The 19,314-nt window shown below is 39.1% G+C and overlaps 1 protein-coding gene across 1 annotated transcript; it reads left to right on the forward strand.

Annotated features, from left to right (window-relative positions):
* The first annotated feature begins 2,304 nt into the window (after positions 1-2,304).
* TTC33 (tetratricopeptide repeat domain 33) lies at positions 2,305-12,613 on the forward strand. The gene is made up of 2 exons (XM_009867967.1): positions 2,305-2,436; positions 12,142-12,613. Exons 1-2 carry the CDS (start codon positions 2,311-2,313, stop codon positions 12,490-12,492), a joined length of 477 nt encoding a protein of 158 aa, XP_009866269.1. The 5' UTR covers positions 2,305-2,310; the 3' UTR covers positions 12,493-12,613.
* Positions 12,614-19,314: the final 6,701 nt, after the last annotated feature.

The following is a 19,314-nucleotide window of genomic DNA, read 5'->3' on the forward strand; positions in this document are numbered from 1 at the left end:
ATAGAATCACTTAATCCTGGTAGGATTTACAGCTATTCACTAGTAAGAGTTTGATTCAATTCACAGATCTGCTGCAGGTAGGAGAAACTGCACACAAAAATGTGATTGAACTGAAAATTTTGGAAAAAATACATAGTATTAATTAGAAACGTTCCTTACAAAGCAGTCATGGAGAACTGCTGAGGGAAGAAGGGAGAATGACATGACATACAACTGTGGGTTGTTTCTAAAAGATTTTTAGCTACTTCTAAATTCCATTACACAGCCTACTAATGGAATTAAAGAGAAGCCATGGGACCAGTCTTTAGAAAAATTCAGTCTTAGTAGAACATCAGGAGTGTGGATTCAAAGAGTTTATTGGAAGTTATGCTTCTTGTGTTTCTTGGGTACAGGATTACTTACTGTATTAAAGCTATTTTTTTACTGTACTCACCCCAGTGGTGTGCAAATGCTTTATGTTAATGACTAAATACTTAAGATTGTTGCACTTGAATCCTCCTGTACTTGTCCTGGTTTGAGCTACATAGAACCAATTCTGTTCATTGATTTTACTTTTCAGCTAAATCTCTTCTAAGAGGCTGCACTTTCTAAAGTTAATAGCATGTTTTTGCAGACGTCTGCTTCTGCCTGATGCTTGTAGTTACTGCTAGGGAATAGTATGGAGAAAGGTTCTTGATTATACTTACTTTTGTAGTGACCAGGGTCACAGCTGGATCTTGTGTAACACATTGCGGGTGCTGGGCATTAAAAAGGTCACAATGAAATAAAAGGTTGCACCTCTGGGGTGGAACGGATGGGACAGATGACCCAAAACTGACCAGCAAACTACTCCATTCCATATATGTCATATTCAGTGTAAAGCTGAGGGATCACAGGGGTTAAGTCTTCTGCTTCAATGGCTGGCATCCGAGAAGGGCTCCATCCAATCTTCTGGCTTTGATCCTGATCCCAGGTTCCCAAATCCAGCTCCCTTCTGCTGCTGAGCCTGAGGCTTCCCCAGTGCCACTTGCTCTGCAGCATCAGTGAGGATTACTATTGGCAGGGACTTAGGTTTGGTATCAGTTTTGTATATATTTGTATGTTTTTTTAAATTTCCTTATTAGTAATATTATTGCGTTATTAAAGGTTTGCTTTTCCACTCTATAAGTCTGTCTGCCTTATTCCCTTTCCCTTCCCTTCTGGGGAGAAAGATGGGTTAATAAAGAGCATCTGTCATTTGTTTAGTGGTCAGCCTAACCCTAAGCCTTGACACTACTACACACTCGTATTTTTCTGTTTAATATATCATAAACAGTAAGGTTAAATAAATGCTTTCTTCTCTACAGTGATAGTCCTAATATTATTCATTATTCTTGTGGGTCACTTGGATGAAAGTGGTTGCCCACACATGAGTATTACTCTTGTGGTTGACATTCTCATCATACTGTAGGAATGCAGTTGTTATTTGTTTCTTATACTGGTATCTATCACCATAGCATGTGGTTGTCTGAAATCATGATCTCAGAGTGATGCAGCTCTTCAGGTAATGTGCCAATCTCATGGTGGTCATGGAAAAATAAGAGAAGCTTTGAGGCATGATATATGTTGATAACTATGATTTATAGGCTTAGTTATGGAGATTCAATGCAAGGAGTAAAATACTATGGTAACAGGCTGACACTAACCTGTACTGCTGAGTAAAAGAGATTTCCACATTTGGAAACCACTTTCGGAAACTACTGTGTTTTTTTTTTTTACTGTAGGTGACTTAATGTCTAAGTTAGGTTTTGCTATTACAGAGTGCTTACTCTCCAGATAAAGTCATTGTGAAGTGCTGTTGTTTCCATGCTGAATTACAGGGATTGTTTCTGTATCAAGTGCACTGCAACTGTATTTGGTAGATTCCAGTCTTCTATTAAAAAGAAAAAAATACATCCCAGCAGTTTTTCAGCCATAGTTGCTCATTTACTGTGTTTAATTCTCAACATGTTTGTCCTTCAGTGTTTGTCCTTCATGCTTTTAAAAGAGTGTGGTGTTTGTGGAGATGAAGGGATAGGGAGGGACACCTTCAGAAGCAATTAATCTCCTTCTAATATTTGCTTAAGTAGTTCAGATGAATCATCCTCTAGCATGCCTGTTTCTGTGGGCTAAGGAATGAGCCTGGCTGACTATCAGAGAGTAGACAACTAAGTTTTGAACTGGGAAAAGCTAGGTAAGATGAACCTGTCCTTAGTTATTCAAACAGTAGTGGTTGCCTGGGTAATCCCAGAAAGAAATCTGTTTTAAATTTTGTGTATTCCTCTTATTTACCCTTTTCTGTCATAGGTCCTGATGTCTTTACATGAAATGTTCCCAGCAGTGCATGCAGCAGAATTGGCTGTCCAGAGAAACCCACGTTCCTGGGATGCCTGGCAGACTTTGGGACGTGCCCAGCTTGGATTAGGAGAGATAGCACTGGTAAGAAAATGAACAACATTAATATGCTAAACTTGTAAACCACATCCTCTGAATTGTGTGCTGGAGAATGAAAGTGCAGAAATGTTAAGGTAGGTGAATTTCCTTATGTAACCTCAAAGTAGGCAAGGAGAAGGATTGTTGTTATTTATCTCCAGTATTCCTTCTTCTGTGTTGTTTTCACAAATGCTTCCTGTGTGGTTTTGTTGAAGGGTTTGTGGGAGACCTGCCTAGCTCAAAGCCTTTTGTGTTATGTATGATATTTATGTGGTGGCTTTATGCAATAGAATAATTGCACTGACATAACTGCATATACTGCATTCTGGGTACTGTACTGCTACAGCACAGCTCACCGTAGTTTAGAGATGAAGATACTGTGAAGTACCAGTTGGTATCCAGGCCCACTTTCACACATGTGTACTAATAGAATTCTAGTATCTTGTTTTCCCTGTCTCCTACTCCCCTGATTCAGGTCCAGGAAATCATGTGTGCTCATTTATGCTTTTCTCTGGCTCCTCAGCTGAAAATGGTGGATCGAATGCTTTGCAATAGCTGAAGTGCATCTGTTATCTAGCTGCTAGTATATGTTATGGTGCTGTCTCATCTACATGATGTGGAGTAAAGGGAGTCTCTTCCCCCATGTCAGATCACCCCCTACCTACAGGATATACAACTGTAAATAGTGTGATGTATATAGTGTAATACTTTTCTGCTGGTTAGTGTTGCTAGTGAACTGTTAAATTCAGACACTTTCACAGAAGTCCGTCAGAAAAAGAATTCATCATGCTGTGTTATTTGAACAGAAGTAGCTGTGTGCTGGTTTGATACAAATAATTTCATCATTAATTTAGGGTGTTTTTGCAAAATGACAGTGCTTGGACTGAAAATTTACAAGAATAAAATAATTATAATTTTTTTTTGAGGAAGGCTAGCAGATGATGCAAAACCAGTATCTTTTTAATACGTGGTGAGGACAATCACGTAAGACAAAAGCTGTGTGTTGCACATGTGTAGTGTGCTAGCTTACGTTATTATATTATCGTTAAGTGAAATATTTAATATAAACACATGCATATCTGCATCACATAACGGGTGACATTCCATGGCTTTTGTGGTGTAGAAGGTAAGAGGAGGTGGTCTGTCCTGTCTGGATCTATAGTTGATAAATCTTTCTTTTTCATTTTAAGTGTCTGTTGATGACTTGAGCCCATCCAGCTGGGAACGGAACATCATACAACAGCTTGATCACTCCTACCCTGTCCTTTTTGGGATGGGGAGGAGAAAATAGAGCTAAAGGCTCAAGGGTTGAGACAAAGGACCAGGAGGGTTCACTTGCCAGTGATGAGCGTGGGCAAAACCCAGGATCGACTTGGGGAAAAAAGAGTTTTAATTTAAACAACAAAACCACCATAGAGCAAGATAATGAGAAATACAACTGAATTTTTAAAGCATCTTCCTCCTCACCCCTCCTTTTTTTCTGGGCTCAGCTCTGCTCCTGATTTTTCTACCTCCTTCCCCTTCCCAGCAGTGCAAGGGGGCAGGGTATGGAGGTTGAGGTCAGTCTGCCATACATTGTCTTTGCCACTCCTTCCTCCTCAGGGAAATGACTCCTCGCAGTCATTCCCTGCTCTGTTGTAGTGTCCCTTTCATCACCAATTTGAGTCCTTCCCACAGGGCTGCAGCTCTCCATGAACTGCTCCACACTGAGTCTCTTCCACAGGATGCAATCCTCCCAGTGATGGACTACTCCTACATGGGCTTCCCTTGGAGTCATTGCCTCTTTGCATGCAGTTCCCTTCTCCAGTGTGGGTTCCTCTGTGGGCTGTGTACAGGAATTTGCTCCACTGTTAACCTCCATGGGTGCAGGGGATCAGCCTGATGTATCACCATGGACTTCAGCACTATATCTGCTCTAGTGCAACTCCCTCTCCTTACTCACTGACCTTAGTGTCCACATGGTTGTACTTCTCACATCCCCCTCCTCTCCAAAACAAAAGAACTCACCCAACACATTTATCCCCTCTTAAATATGTTTATTTCAGAGGTTGTGATTGGCTCTGCCTTGGCCAGAGGCAGGTCCAACTTGTAGCCAGGGGAGCCTGTAGAAGCTTCGCACAGAAGCCACCCCTGTGGCACTCCACCTCTTCCAAAACCCCTCCGGACACAAACCTAACACAGTGTCTGAAATTGTCACTGTAAATTATGTCTGTGATTTTAAATCGCATTAGTCTCAGAAAATTCCAAGTTTTATTTCCTACAAGGACCTTAGGTAACTGATCTGCTTCATTAAAAAAATGCTACAATTACTGTAATATGAATTATAGATATTGATGTACCCATACTAGTTACATGACCGGATCTGCTCACCGGATCCTATAAGCTTTGCCTGTATTGGCAAGCGACATCACACAAACAGGAGTGGATATCCTAAGTTAATAGTGCTGGGAACACAGCGTTCACATTATATTAATTTTGTTTTACTTCAGGTTCTCTCTTGGAGTGCATTGCCAAGCTTCATCAGAGAGGAATCTAGTTTATGTAGTCTGAGACTATTCCATGATGCAAACCAAAGCATTTGAAGTGGGAACAGTCTGAGATTTGCATCAAAGCACAGTATTCCTCTGAAACAAAACAGTGCTATAGATGTTCCTCTAATTGTTATATTGAACTTATGTCTGTGAAGAGAGAAGGAGGAGAAGGAGTTACCACCAGGTAGTTTGCCCTTTTTGTCTGTCTCTCTCTGAGCAGGGAGCCCGTGGGTGGGCAAAGTCCTGTTGGTTTCTCCAGTGCTTTAGTACTGGTTGTTTCTACTCTTCTGCATTTCTGTCTTTAGAGCATATTGAACTGCCTTCTGATTAAAATGTTCTCACCTACAGAGAAGAATTTGGGGAGTTATTCTGAAATGCAAATAATCTTCACTCTATTTTTGAACCAAGCAATTTTTAAGGAGTCTTTAAAGATTAAGACTGGAGGAGTCTTAAAAGAATAAATGGTTTCATAGTTATTGAACCTGTGGAGGCCTCTTGACCAGGTGTCCTGAGTCATTATAATTTTCCCATTAGCCCTTCACTACCATGATTTGCAGTTTTTCACTGCATTATATTTTTTACAAAGAAAAGGTTAATAAAGCATGAATGTCAGGGCATTTTAGTAATGTTTGAGATTTGGGGATTAGTATCCTTCTCAACAGCTTCTTCTGTTTCTTTGTTTCATTTCTCTCACACCAATGTCTGTCTTCACACATGCTGCCAAATGGTCTATCATAAATATTTTTATTACTTCACAGTGAATGATGCACTTTTTCTTAGGAGAAGATGATTTACTGTATTATAATTTCAAGCTTCCCAGGTATAAAATACAGCTTGCAAACAAATCAGGTGTATATTATGAACTGCATGATACATTCATTTCTTGCAAACAAAGGCTCATTTATTTGCTTTGTCGAACCTGTGACAGTGAGATTAATTAGCCTCTTTTTACTTAGCTTTTAAAAAAGCTGTTCGCTCTTTTTTCCCCTGAAGTTACTAAATAGGGTAATTAAACAGTAATGCTTAAGTTTGAGTAATACTTAAGTTGAGTAATACTTAAGTTTCAGCAGAACTTTATTTCTGCAAAGGCTGAAATTCTTGAAATTCTACAAATCAATTTGCAAGAGCACACCTGAATAAACTTTGCAACGTAAATGTAGAAGTTGTAGAAATTTAGCCAGGCTTGCAATATTTCTCTCATACAATTTTAAATGTTTGTTTTTACAAATGGTATTTACTGTATTGATGATGACAACTTTAGCAGTAACAATTTCACACTGATACCTTCATTAGCACAGTTCTTCCCAGAAAGCAGAGTAAGCCCCATACTTCCATTAAACAAGCAGAAAAAACCTACCCCAAAACAAAAGAGGTATTAAAAAAAAATAAAATAAAGACCTGAAAGTGACTGAGTCTCCCACTTTAGAGAGATTTGTAAGCCATCTGGACATTACCATGGTCAGCCATCTCCAGGTGGCCCTGCCTGAGCAGGCATTTGGCCCCTTGGCTGAGCTTGGAAGGTCCTGGCCAACCTTGCCGATTCTGTTTTTCTGAGACTTAAGCTTTGTGTCAAATCTGGAGTACTGAAGATTACAGAGTTAACCTGGCAGATGTGTAAATATGAACTAATTGTGTCTGCTTTTTGTTTGATGATTTGAAGGATGTGATTTGCTGTGTTATTACCAAGTAGTTGGTGGTTTAGCAGTCTGTGAGTATAATACTGCATTTGGTAAAAGGAACGAGTCCTTGACCATATGAAGCCTCAGATCAGCCGTTTATTTCTCTTGGAAGAAATAGTTTTTGGTCTTTTACATAAGGATCGAGTTATGTACTAACAAAGAGAGGAATTACTGCATTTTATTGGAATTCAGCTAATTAATGTAACTAATTCTGAATTTGAGAGAAGTTTTCAAAATGTTACTAATGTAAGTGTGTAGAAACAGAAAGATTTTGGTAATCAGAAGGAAATTGATGGTTGGGTCTCCTTTGACAAACAGTCAGTGCGCCAGATTGCGTTCCTGTCAATTTGAGAGGATAATTAACTCAGATTTTAATTTTATAGATTTATATGAGATTGAAATATTTAATTACACTGCTGTGGTAATCTTCCTTCTAAGCACAACATAGTGTGTGGTTTATTTTATAGTGTTGGAATATTTAACTTTATCACTACATTAATATAGTTGACACTTCTTATGTGCATAAATGAAAAGGAAAAAAGGCAGTGCAATTTTAAAAATTGCTATTTGTTTTATAAATAAAACATGTGACAAGGCATATTTCTATCCTGCTCACTCCCATCCTGAACTACACTCCAGGCACATACACATTCTGGTGCACAGTATTTGCAAAGTATTGAGTTAGAGAGAAAATTAAATGATTTGTCAGTTAAAGTGGGGTTCTGTTAAATTCTTTTCAACTGCTTTAGACAGTCCTGCCCAGTTATTGGTAATACCTGCTAATACCCAGTAATACTAGCTTCACCAGAGGTCCTGTGTTAGTCCTGCAGTCTCCAGCTACTATTGTGTAATTATTATTTGTCTGAGCATTGTTGGAACTCATATTTTGATAACCCACCTAATGATTTTTTTTAATGCATGAAAATATCTTTACTCAGAGGTGATTTTTATTTTAGCCAAGAAAGCAGAAGGGCAGTTAAGTCTCTGGAAGTTTAAATGCCCTTTTTGCTACATTTGCCAGGGATACTCAGTTCTTGGAACTGTTCCCTACTGACTTACCTGGCACCTCCTGATAGTCACTTTTGTCAGATGTTCAGAACTTTTGAGGCTTTAACTATGATGATAAAGTTCATCTTCTCAACATTTAGAACTTGTATTTAAAAGCATTAGCTAAAACAGATGCAGAGTATATGACAAACTGGGATCACAGAGAAAGTTAAGTTTACCATTATTTTAAAATTCCTTCTAATAATTTTAGCAGTGTAATTTGGTAATAGAGAGGTAAATGTTTTCCATCCTCCTCAATTTTCCTCATTTACAAGTTAAGAGCACTTACATCATCATCATCATAGAATGGCCTAGACTGGAAGGGACCTTAGAGATCATCTTAATCCAGCCTCCCTGCCACCAGGGACGCCACCTCTCAACTAGATCAGGCAACACACAGGGACCGAACGGGAATCGAACCCGCGACCTTGGCGTTGTTAGTGCCACGCTCAACTGACTGAGCTAACCGACCCCCTAAATATAACTTCAGGATCTATTTTCTTGGGCTCAACCTGTCAATTTCTAGGATGGGATAGATATTTTTTTCTTCCCTCTGTCATCCTGGATTATGTCCATTCATGTACTACAACATAGTGTAGAGATCTTTATGGTAGAAGTAGCGTTCTGCGGAGCGTGCTGCAGTGTCTTGCAGGGTTGCTCACTGAGGTTTAAAGGCAAACAGATGAAAGAGAGCTGGGAAGAAGCTAGTTGGTGCAAAAGGAGATCTGGAAAATGGGAGTACATCGCAGAAGCAAGAGGAAGTGCAAGTGGAGGATAGAAAATTCTTCAAGAGAAGGGGAAGAAGGAAGCCTCAGGCCACTATATTCCTGTTTTCTTCTCACACATCCAGGCTCAGACACAGGTCCTCTGGCCTCCCATGCCAGCCACAGGGCACTGCGCCCCAGGGAGGCCACGTGCGGAGTCATCCATGGGGTGACGCCTCTCCATCTGCACTGCTTCGGTTCTCTGCAGCGGGGAACTTCCAGTGCAGGAGAAATAAACTAGCATAGTCTCACAGACATCTAGCAAATGGGAGCAAAGACTTCCTATAGGTTTGTAGCTTGACTGGATTCCAGTGGGTGAAATGCAAAAATAGTGTTTCACATCTGGAAAATGGCCTACTGTTTCAAGTCTGACACTTTAAAGTTAAAATAGATGAGGCATTTACCATTCATATTTTATCATATAAACTATTAAACTAGAGTGAATATATGTGAAAAAATGTATTTTCTTTTTGTTTAAAGAATAGAAATATAAAATCATAAAATGGTTTGGATTTGAAAGGACTTTTAAAGATCTCTTAGTCAAAACCCCCTGCAATGAGCAGGGACATTTTTAACGAGATCAAGTTACTCAGAGCCCCATCCAGCCTGACCCTGAATGTTTCTGAGGATGGGGCTTCTGCAACCTCTTGGGGCACCCTCATAGTAAAAAATTTCTTCCTTATATTCAATCTAAGTTTCCCCTCTTTTAGTTTAATACCATTACCCCTTGTTCTGTTGCTACAGGGGATACTCAAAATTCTGGCCCCAGCTTGCTTCTATGCCCCATTTAAGTACCGGAAGGCCACTATAAGGTCTCCCTGGAGCCTTCTCTTCTCCAGGTGGAACTGCCCCAACTCTCACAGCATTTCTGTGTCAGAGCCCTTTGTATCATCTTTGTGACTCTCCTCCAGACCTGCTCCAACAGGTCCATATCCTAATTGTGTTGGGGGCTCCAGAGCTGAACACAGCCCTGGAGGTGAGGTTTCACCAGAGCAGAGCAGAGGGTGAGAATCAGCTCCCTTGACTTGCTGGCCATGTTTCTCTTAATGCAGCCAAGGATGCAATTGGCTTTCTGGGCTGTGAGCGCACACTGTTGGCTCATGTCCAGCTTTCTGTCCAACAGTACCCCGAAGTATTATGTTGGAAGCTGTAAAAAAAATAAATCCGCATTTAAGGAACATTAACCACAGAAAAAAGCTTACTTAGAAATGTATATATATGTTCCTGATGGACATCCTGTGAAGAGGTCAGATAGTGACTGTCAGATGTGACATAGAGGCCTAATACAAACCTTGGAGACAGATGTGAATTACATAACCTCTTAAAATGCTCCCTTCTCGTTTTTAGGGGTCACTGTATAGTGACAATGACTAGATCAATGTGTTATAAACACATGTTACAAAAAATGTAGTCTGATCAAAACTGCCCTTCACATTTAAAGATTGCAAACCAGCAGAAGAGATTCCTGCTTATAGGACAGATGAGAAGATCATTTGCTACAAACACCTACAGTGAGGCGAAAGGTAAAATATTTTTAAAATACAAATTCTTCAGATACTGTAATTCAGCAAGTGAGAATGTGTTGCAGTAGATTTTGTAGTACTGTTTGCTACAGAAGCAAAAGCACATATGTGAATACATACTGAATTAAAATCCCATAGCCCTTATATGTGGGGGTTTCTAAGACCACATCTGCTCTTTAAAATAAGACTAGAAATAGCAGATTTATCTAATGCCACCATGGATTTACATCTCCATCAGGGGCAGAATTAAAAGTAGCACACATTTTCTTCTTTCTTAATAGAAATTAAAGGCAGTGGAAACAGTTACAGTGGCAACATGATGTTTCATGTGGATGACAATTCTTTATTTTTCAGTGTTACTTTGCCGCTTGAAAATTAATCACTCTGTTCTTCTGCAGCGCTTAAAATTTCTTTATTGCTTATTTTTAAAAAAGTCTTTTTTTCTAATAGATTTACAAAGATAAAAAATTTATGGTGTATTGTACTGATCATCAAGGCAGCTTCTAGGCATATCAAATGTTACCTTATATTTGATGAAAATGCTTAATGTTGTTTATTGTGCATGAATGTAGCTATAGAGAGAGGTTTTAGTTAGGGGGCCTCTTTCCTGGAAATTTAAAAGCAGATGGTGTTTGTTTATATTTTGTTTTCAACAGAAATACAAAAAAAGAGCATTTAATATTTACTTCCATCTCATTTATCCCTGGAAATTAAAAGCTAGGGAAGTTGAATAAAATTACACTGTTTTGCAAGAATTAAACTACACTTCTTCTGTTTAAAGTTCAGCATGCTCCTACACTTCATAGCTGGATGTGGACCAATAAAAAAGTTTGGTCTTTTTTTTTTTTTTCCTGGAACTGAAAGGTTGGTTATTACAACAGCAGTAGTACTGATAGCATAATCAGCATTTCTTAAATCAGATTTGAATTGCTTGTCTGCTGAATTCACGTCATACGGAGTTTTTATATTAATCTATGCCAGCAGAAGGATGAACTGGCAGTTTCTGTCAATGCAGATGGAAAGGTGTGATTTTTCAAATTAATTTGCATGCTTTAAGTATCTTTGAATTGCAAGAGAATGTGGAATCTGATGGTTGTTCATACATCTTTAAACTCTTTATATGCAAGTTGCTAGAACTCCTCCCAAACATAATCCAAATCCACATCACCACTGTTTTCCCACCCCACAGGAAGGCTTCTGTATATCGTCACACAAGAGTTTGGTCACTTAAGTGGCCATTTCCGTAACTGACTATACAGTCGTTAATGTGAAATACACACATGCCTGTGTGTGCATACATATAAATCTGAGTAGGTAAGGTCAGTCTTGACCTCTTCACTGTTAATCTAACTATAAATACAAGGCAATTATAATTCTTGGTCTAGCATTTTTCTAGTGTTGTAGGAATCCCTTCTTTTGCTGAATATCATATCTACAGGATTAGATGTTTTGGTACTTAACAGCTTCTGTGTTGCTTATTTGTATTTGTGAGACTATTCCCCATTGAACTGAAAGACAGGAAAAACAGTAACAACTGTACTTGATTGTATTTATATAGGAGATTTTTCTTGGAGCAACTCTCCAAGTTTTAAGTTTATATGTCTACTTTTGCCTGTTCAGGTAAGTGTGTTTGCAACCACAAGCCTGTTGCAGGAACTGCTTGTCATGGGGCTAGGAATACTATAGCATGAGGTCTGTATGTGAAATGACTACATGCTAATATGAAAGCAGCAATGTAAATGGTACTTCAAATCACAGTCACCCCACTTCTGTATTTCGTTAAACTATATTCGTCTGCCTTTGCCTTCCTATACATATGATGATAAAAGTGGGACAGAAGATGATAAAAAATACTGGTTTTGCTGTTGCCTTTTAAATTACAATAGTATTTTTGACATGTAAAATCTTATCTGTGCCCTTGTTGCTTGGTACCTGATTTGTTCATGCATTCCTGGTACTTTCAGATGCTTGTATGCACAGTTGTTTGAGTGTAATTCTGCTCTTGAATTTAGAGCTGGGGGAGGATTTTTCCACTAAAACCACACTGGAGTAAAATTCCTTTTGCCTTTGCTTAAATGATGTATGTAATTGTATTTGTTGTTGTTAGTTTATGTGATCAAATATAATAAAGTGTCCAATCCTTGTTTCTTCCCTATTCTGTTTATAGGCGATCCGAAGTTTCCAGGTGTCCTTACACATCTTTCCGATGAACCCTGAAGTGTGGAAAGAGGACCTTTCCTGGGCAAGAAAGCTGCATGAACAGCAGAAGGCAACAAAGACTGAGGCAGTGCAAACACTGGCAAAAGAAAAAGAGCTTGCACAAGAATCAATCCCAGACTATGACTTTGAAAGTGATGAAATTGTGGCAGTCTGTGCTGCCATCGCAGAGAAGGAGAAAGCTCTTTCAACAGCTAAAACAGTAGTGATTGTGTCTGCTTCAGGTGCAGTAGAGACTGTTACTGAGAAGGAGAATTGCCCTACAACTCCTGATGAAACCCTTTTCATCAGAGCCCGGTAGGGTAGCCTTATGGGTTGCCACACTGTTTTATGAACTACTGTTATTTATTGTATTGGGCGTGCTTTGGTTTTGTTTAAGCAGTGGGTGAACCGACAAAAGTTAAAGAATTGAGATTATTTTTGTTTTGTAAATTGAAAAAGCAATGACCTGAGTTATTCTTCCATCCATAGTTTTGGAGAAGAAAGCCAAGAGCTGATTCTAAAAATCTTATGAACAAATGCTAAACTGTGTTCTAACAACTACATTCATCTTTATGTATTCAATAATTTTACAGATTACTGTTAACATTTCCCAAGTAATTAATAATCTTTTATTTAAATTGTAAAAGAAAAAGGGATTTTTAAAAAAAATTGTTTCAGTCCTTACTCATTAACATTACTTTTCTCAGTTAAAGTGTGAACTGTTCTTTGTTATCAGAAGTCTTTATTTTCATTAAGATTACTTTTCTATGAGGAAGTTTCATATGAAGCAGAGGTGGATGATTATTTTGCTTCTATGTGTGTGATCTGGCATCTGATTTGTAGTCAGCTGAAATCAGTGGAAACCTTTATCTTGTTTTCATAAGTGAATGGGTTAAACACTTTCTGATTAGGTGAATGGTAATGCTATACCAAACAAGCCCCTGAATGCTTAGTTATTACTAGATGTTTCACCAGAAGAAAGAGCATTCAGCCAAGACTGAAACTGGCCTTTTCTTATCTTGAGTGCTGTGCTGCAGACATCTCCAAAAGTAAATTGGTGGGAGTTGGAAATAGGTACGTCTCAAGTGTGTTACGTTTAGCCTTTTCTTTCCTCGTGAGGCTGATCTGATAAAGGGAGTCAGTTTGTTTTTCCTAGTCCTTACGACCTGCCATTTAAAATATGGTCTTAGTGAGCCAGTTTTTCAGGACCGCGTTGCCTGACTCTCTCTTTTTATCCTTTTTGGATGCTGTGGCAGATATGCACATTGTACTAATTTAGAGGCATAACGTAGGAGATTTATTTAATGTTTGTCTTTCTTTAGAGGAAGGTGGCCATTGTTTCTTCACACAGGCAGTTCAGAGAGGTGGAGTCAGGCTGGTTCCTTAATGTACTCTGTGCTGAGACTGCTGTCTTTTCACTGTCTTGGAAACACAGTAGGGGTGGTCACCTCCTAACTAGACTGGAGAAAAATGGTCAACTGAGAAGTTCCCAGAGACTTCAGGACTGGGAACATGTACTTTCTACTTGTTCTTGGTAACATTTTGCATATTTTCGAAAGAATACATTTTAAAAGGAAATAATGTTGCTCAAGGGGCATGCTGATTTTTGCGATAGAAAGTGGATTGTAGTAAAATTATTTATCTCAAATTATACTTTCAGTTGAATATCTTTGTTTAAAAGGACAAAAACTTTATATTGTATTTACTAAGTTTTCTTTTATTTTTGCAAGATTTTCCCTGAATTTATTTTTGTATATATGTGAATTTTTAGATCTGTGCTTGCACACCCACACACGAAAAATTTAGACTTGGTATCTCTCCTGAGTATTTAAAATAATTAAAATTACAGCAATTCAAATATATTAAGGAATGTAAACCACCATGCTACATTTTTATTTCTTTGTCCAGTTCAGGAATAGATCTTAAATGATTACTGAATAGGCATTTGATTAAGATATGGTTTGATAGATAGTTGAAACTGTCCCAGTTGAAGAATTTCTTAATCTTATTTTTCCTAACAACTTAAATAATACAGTCTGTTCAGCCACAGGAAGAGTTAATGTGCGAGGGATTTGGACAGATTTCTTCAAATAAGAGACGTTCACTGGCTAGCCAAGGAAATGTACGAGAAGCTCCAAGGTATGTTTTGAGTTTGAAGGACCTTCGCTGTGATCCAACACATCTTTTCTTTCTTTGCACTTTATACGTGCACCAGTTTTTTGTATTTACTCATCCAGGAAGGACTGCCACCCTCCTTTCACAGGTCCACGTTATCACAGAATCTGGTTCCACTTAAGTGATTCACAAAATTCCTATTGACTTCAGCAATGCTGGGCCAAACTAATGGAGGGGTGTGCATCTGCACCATCAGGCAGAGTGGCCACTCCAGGTTCGAGGGGTGGTTGTTTCTGTCCCCCTGTACTGAATGTGTTTTCCTTCTGGTTAGATTAGGTTATGAATTCTAGGTATTGTCAGGACCGTAGTGTTTTGTAGAGCACTGTAGAGCAGATAGGTTCTCGTGACAATGTTAGTCTCAAACTGGGAAGAGGGTAAAAACCCGATGATTTCAACATTCTTTTTTGTATGGCATGCCATGTGTTGCATGTATAGGATTTTTTTGATCTATCTGAATAAAATACCGACTTCTCTGCTGTTTAGTGATGCCTGTTTATTCTTTGGTTATAACAGGAATAGAGGTTGCCATTGACCACTGTAGAATGTTACTCATGTAATAGGTTGTCTGCTTCCACCTCTGCTGAACATGTTAATGTGCTACAGTAAAAGAAAAAAAAATAAGAAAAATGTTTAATAAAAGGTGGTGCTCTGTGTGCTTTTAAATCCCTCAGGGGTATCTAAATGAGAGGAACAGATATCAAAAATAGGATATCTGTGTAGCACACTCCCACTTTGCTGTCTTTGCAATCAGGAATTTATTTTAATTTAATTGTTCGTGGCAGTGGCTGCATTAGCTTCCATGTGTTTGCCTTCTGTATGAATCATATGTTAATATTCTGAAGTGTTGCAACGTTGTCAAAGTGGAAAAATCAACCACAACAGCAGGTGAGGTGGATTAATTTTGCTTAATTTAAAATCTACAATTAAACATTTAAATACAACTTTTTCCTTTTGAATTCCTTTCTGTCCAGTGGAAAGAAATACACAGCCTTAGAGTGTCATTCATATGCCTTGTGTTAGATAAGAATCTCAGAATGAGTTGAATCAGTCACGCGGCGTGCCTAATTATTTCCATTGACTAGAAAGGAAACTGAAGATGACTGACTGGCAGTTAACTTCAAATGCTGAAACAGGGTAGATGAATTCTGCTCTTACAGGTGGAGATAAGTATCTTTAAAAAACTTAAACACAGATTACACTGAAAGAGACTTAAGTTCTTTCTTATTATACTAGAAGGTTAAAAAAAATGTATCAGAAAATGCAACAGTGACTCTAATTTGATAATACTGGAAGCGACTGGATTTTTAAAGTAGAGGGGGTGGGGGGGGCTGGGAAAGCTAACATTTACAGTTACTCTGCTAGTTCTGTGAAAGCTGTCAGAGTATCTGTTGGTGTTGGGGATCAAGACTGGAGAAGTAGCACTGGAAACTTGCCTCACCATAGAAGGTGGGTTCCTAAAACTAAGGGGAGGGAGGGAGGGAGGTAAAAACTACTGTTGAGGACAGGTGCTCTCTTAATTTATTTTGAGGTCTATTATAAAACTTTAATGAGCATAGCTAGGATTGGGGCACAGGATGGCAGAAGCATTTGAGCATGGTTTATTGGCAGCTTACAGACACTGTGTGTGTAGGTTGGTATCATGTTCTCAAATGGATTGCAGTCTTTGGCCTATGGTATCTCTAGGGAGGACTAGTTTAGAAGCAGGAGGAGCTTGTGGGCAGGAATGACTGCTGGATCCTGACAGATGTGCTGGCCTGGTTTTGAGGGCTGATTTTCTAAGAGCCACAACTCTTAGAGCTCTAAAGGTTGTAGAAGGTAAATGGTCAAGGGGAAGGATTAGAGGTGGGGAATGAATTGACTGACTGGGTTCAGAAAGCAGGTGATGTAGGCTTCGGTTGGTTTCCAGGTCAGGGAAAGCTGATAGCTCTCATAGTAAATCTGCCTAAAGTGTGGTAGATTTGCAGTTGTGTCTAGGAGCAGAACTAAAAATTTAGTAGAAAGCTTCTCGGTTAGGATGATGGCTGGTACTGTTTGAAGACAGTGGATAACATTGATTTTCTTAGTGCTTTGGCATTGCACCTATAGCACCAATTTGGGTTAGGCAGCACTAGTGTTGCGGACAGCAGAGGTGTATGTGCTTGATTTAAAACAGGATCCTCCAGCCCACCCTTATTGCCCAAGCCCTCTGTCAGTACATCCTACACCCTAAACCTCAGTCCAATCGTAATGCTAACATATTATAGATCAGAGATTAAAATTAATCTACAAATCTTTACAGAAACCACTGTCTCATACAGGTGCTGGCTGTTACACTGCCTGTGGTGGGTAAATCCACAAAGCTGTACCACAGGACAGGGGCTTGAGGCATGGTACAGGGACACGAGGTCTAGCAGTACCTCTGGATGGCAAAGAATCTGTGAAGTGCTGGCCTGGGACATGTGGGCAGGACAGACTGCTGGAAGCAAGGGAGCAGGACTGCCAGTCACAGGGCTAGCGGGACAGAGTCAGGGAGAAGCCATTCTGGTATGAGAAATTTTTGAATGGCAAATTGGTGCGTTTTCTGTGAGCACAGAGAACTGGAGAAGGTGGATAGAGATGTGGAAGACAGGCTGTCTTCCGTGTATGGAAACTACTCAAAATACCTAGCACAAAAATCTTTTAGTTTCCATGTGGCAAATTAATATCTTACAAACTTGTACTTTTATTTTATGAGACCTGTTATGCTCAGAGAGGCTAAGGAAGATAATTGGTTAACATGGAGGAGGGTCCTAAAGCTAAGTGGGACTCCCTAAGATGGAGTCTTAATAGTCTGTCACCCTAAAGAAAGGCATACTTGCCCAAGTCCTTTTAGCCAGGCTGCTTCTGAACAACTGTCTGTGTTTGCAGGTAGGCAGTAGAGGTGCTCCCATTTTGTCTTTGTGCGCTGCCATCAAGTTGTGGCAAGCAATTCCGGTGTTGCTCAGGACACTTTGTAATCTGTGGGCTGGTAGGGAATCCTCGAGTTCATTACTGAGGGAGTTTGTGTTGATCATGTGTGCTGTGAGTCCAGCCCACTACTGACACACCAGCAATGATGTGGGCTGGAGGAATGCCTCAGGCTTATCGTACGTGTTTGCTAAGGGAAGCTAGAAGCTACTTAAGAAGGTATATTCTTGCTTAAAGATCTTCCAGACCATATGTATTTCTCATCAGTGATGATGAGAAATAATAATAAACCAAAAAATATTAATGAGCCCTTACTTATTTAAATACTTGTTACACACTGTTGATATTTAATTCTGTTGTTGCATGCAGGGTGTGCTGCTTCAGGCCAGCTGCAAAGGTGTGGTCCAGTATTGGTACAGGTGATGTATCTGGAGGTGGCAGTCCCACCTTCCCACTCTGCCAGCTACTATTTCCTGTCTTGGGAAGTATGATGAGTGTATTCTATTTTTTGGTCACTAGTAACCAACAGACCATAGTTAAGTGGTTTAATTGCAAAGAATTCAGGCAGATCTCTATCTCTAGCTGCAGTAGGAACTTGAGTAATACTGTTCTCCAGTTTAACTGGTGGAAAAGTGGCATCTGCTCCAAATATTTATGTAAAGATGTAAGTTCACTTTCTACATGCATCAAGACAAGCTCAGCTGCTCCCCTGTTAAAAGGAATAATATAAGCATAGAACACCAGGTTGGGAGGAACCTCAAGGATTATTTTTCTTTGTCTTACTTTTCTTTTTGTCTTACTTTTCTTGGGAAAAGCCCAGCCTATACAAGATGGCCCAGCACTCTGTCCAGCTGAACCTTAAGTGCCCAAAATGAGGAAAGTATCTTCGATTTTTGTGTGTTTGTTTGCATAAAGAATGTTTGTGGCTCTATGCTGATGCTCTTGGGGACATTTTTGAAGATGGCAGCCTCTTGCTGATGGTGATCATGCTGTGGTGTTCTGAAAACTTACAGGACAAAGTATGATTTGACAGTATTTGAGCACAAAGCGTTCAAGATGGGATGCTTGTTAAGGTGAGGAGTTGGCACTGAATGGCTGAGTCATATAAACATCTGAGATCAAGCAGAACATTTCCATTTAATTGTGATCCCCAAAAGTTTGGTCAGTACAACTGCTTAAACATTTCAACATAAGGCTCAAGATTTTCATTATACTAAAGCATTCACATGAAAACACTTTAAGCAGCATAACATGCCTAGTATTTGACAAAACATCCTCCAAACATCTGTACAGAATTATTTTGATAAAGTGTGTCTTGAACAAGATCTAACCCTTAAAACGTAAACACAAAAAACACAAAACTCCTTTTTGTCAGTGGTTAACAGCTTGCTTTGGTGATGTGTTTGCCATTAAAACTCTAGGAACAAATGATTTTCAGTGGGTTCAAGACCAGGATATGGTTCTATATAGCCTATACTTTTAAATGAAGATTCTGCTTCCATAGTTTTGTACATTTATTTGATGGAGTATCAGATTACACAGTCATAAAATTCTATTTACTATTTAAAGTAAAATGATAAATGTTATGAAAAAATACCTTTATTACATCAGTGATGTTTTAACTAAAGTGAATATTAAGACTATTAATCAGGGGCTGAAAGTTTTAGGCCCTGACATTGAAAGCACTTCTATATGTGTCCTTAACTTTACCTGTAAGGAGTCTCCCTGGCAGCAGAGGGACTACTCTGATGGGCGATGTTAAGTGTGTGCAGACGGTGGGCCAAAGTACTCAGAGAGGTGCAGATGTGTTATACAGAGAAACATTCTCAGCACATAAATAAAATCTGTCTTTTTAGTATGTACATATACTGAAAAGGAATATTCTTAACTGAAAGGATGTGTTTTCTTCTCTCTTAAAAGCGTACATATTCCCATTTCACTCAGAAAGTGCTTATGTATTCTCAGCTAGAGAATTGCCTCATCAGCTGTGAATCTAGCATGGACAACTAAATCAATAATGTCTTATCAAGAGGAAATACTG

The sequence above is a fragment of the Apaloderma vittatum genome, unplaced genomic scaffold (genome assembly GCF_000703405.1).
Source record: "Apaloderma vittatum isolate BGI_N311 unplaced genomic scaffold, ASM70340v1 scaffold21454, whole genome shotgun sequence".
Classification (NCBI taxonomy): Eukaryota; Metazoa; Chordata; class Aves; order Trogoniformes; family Trogonidae; genus Apaloderma; species Apaloderma vittatum.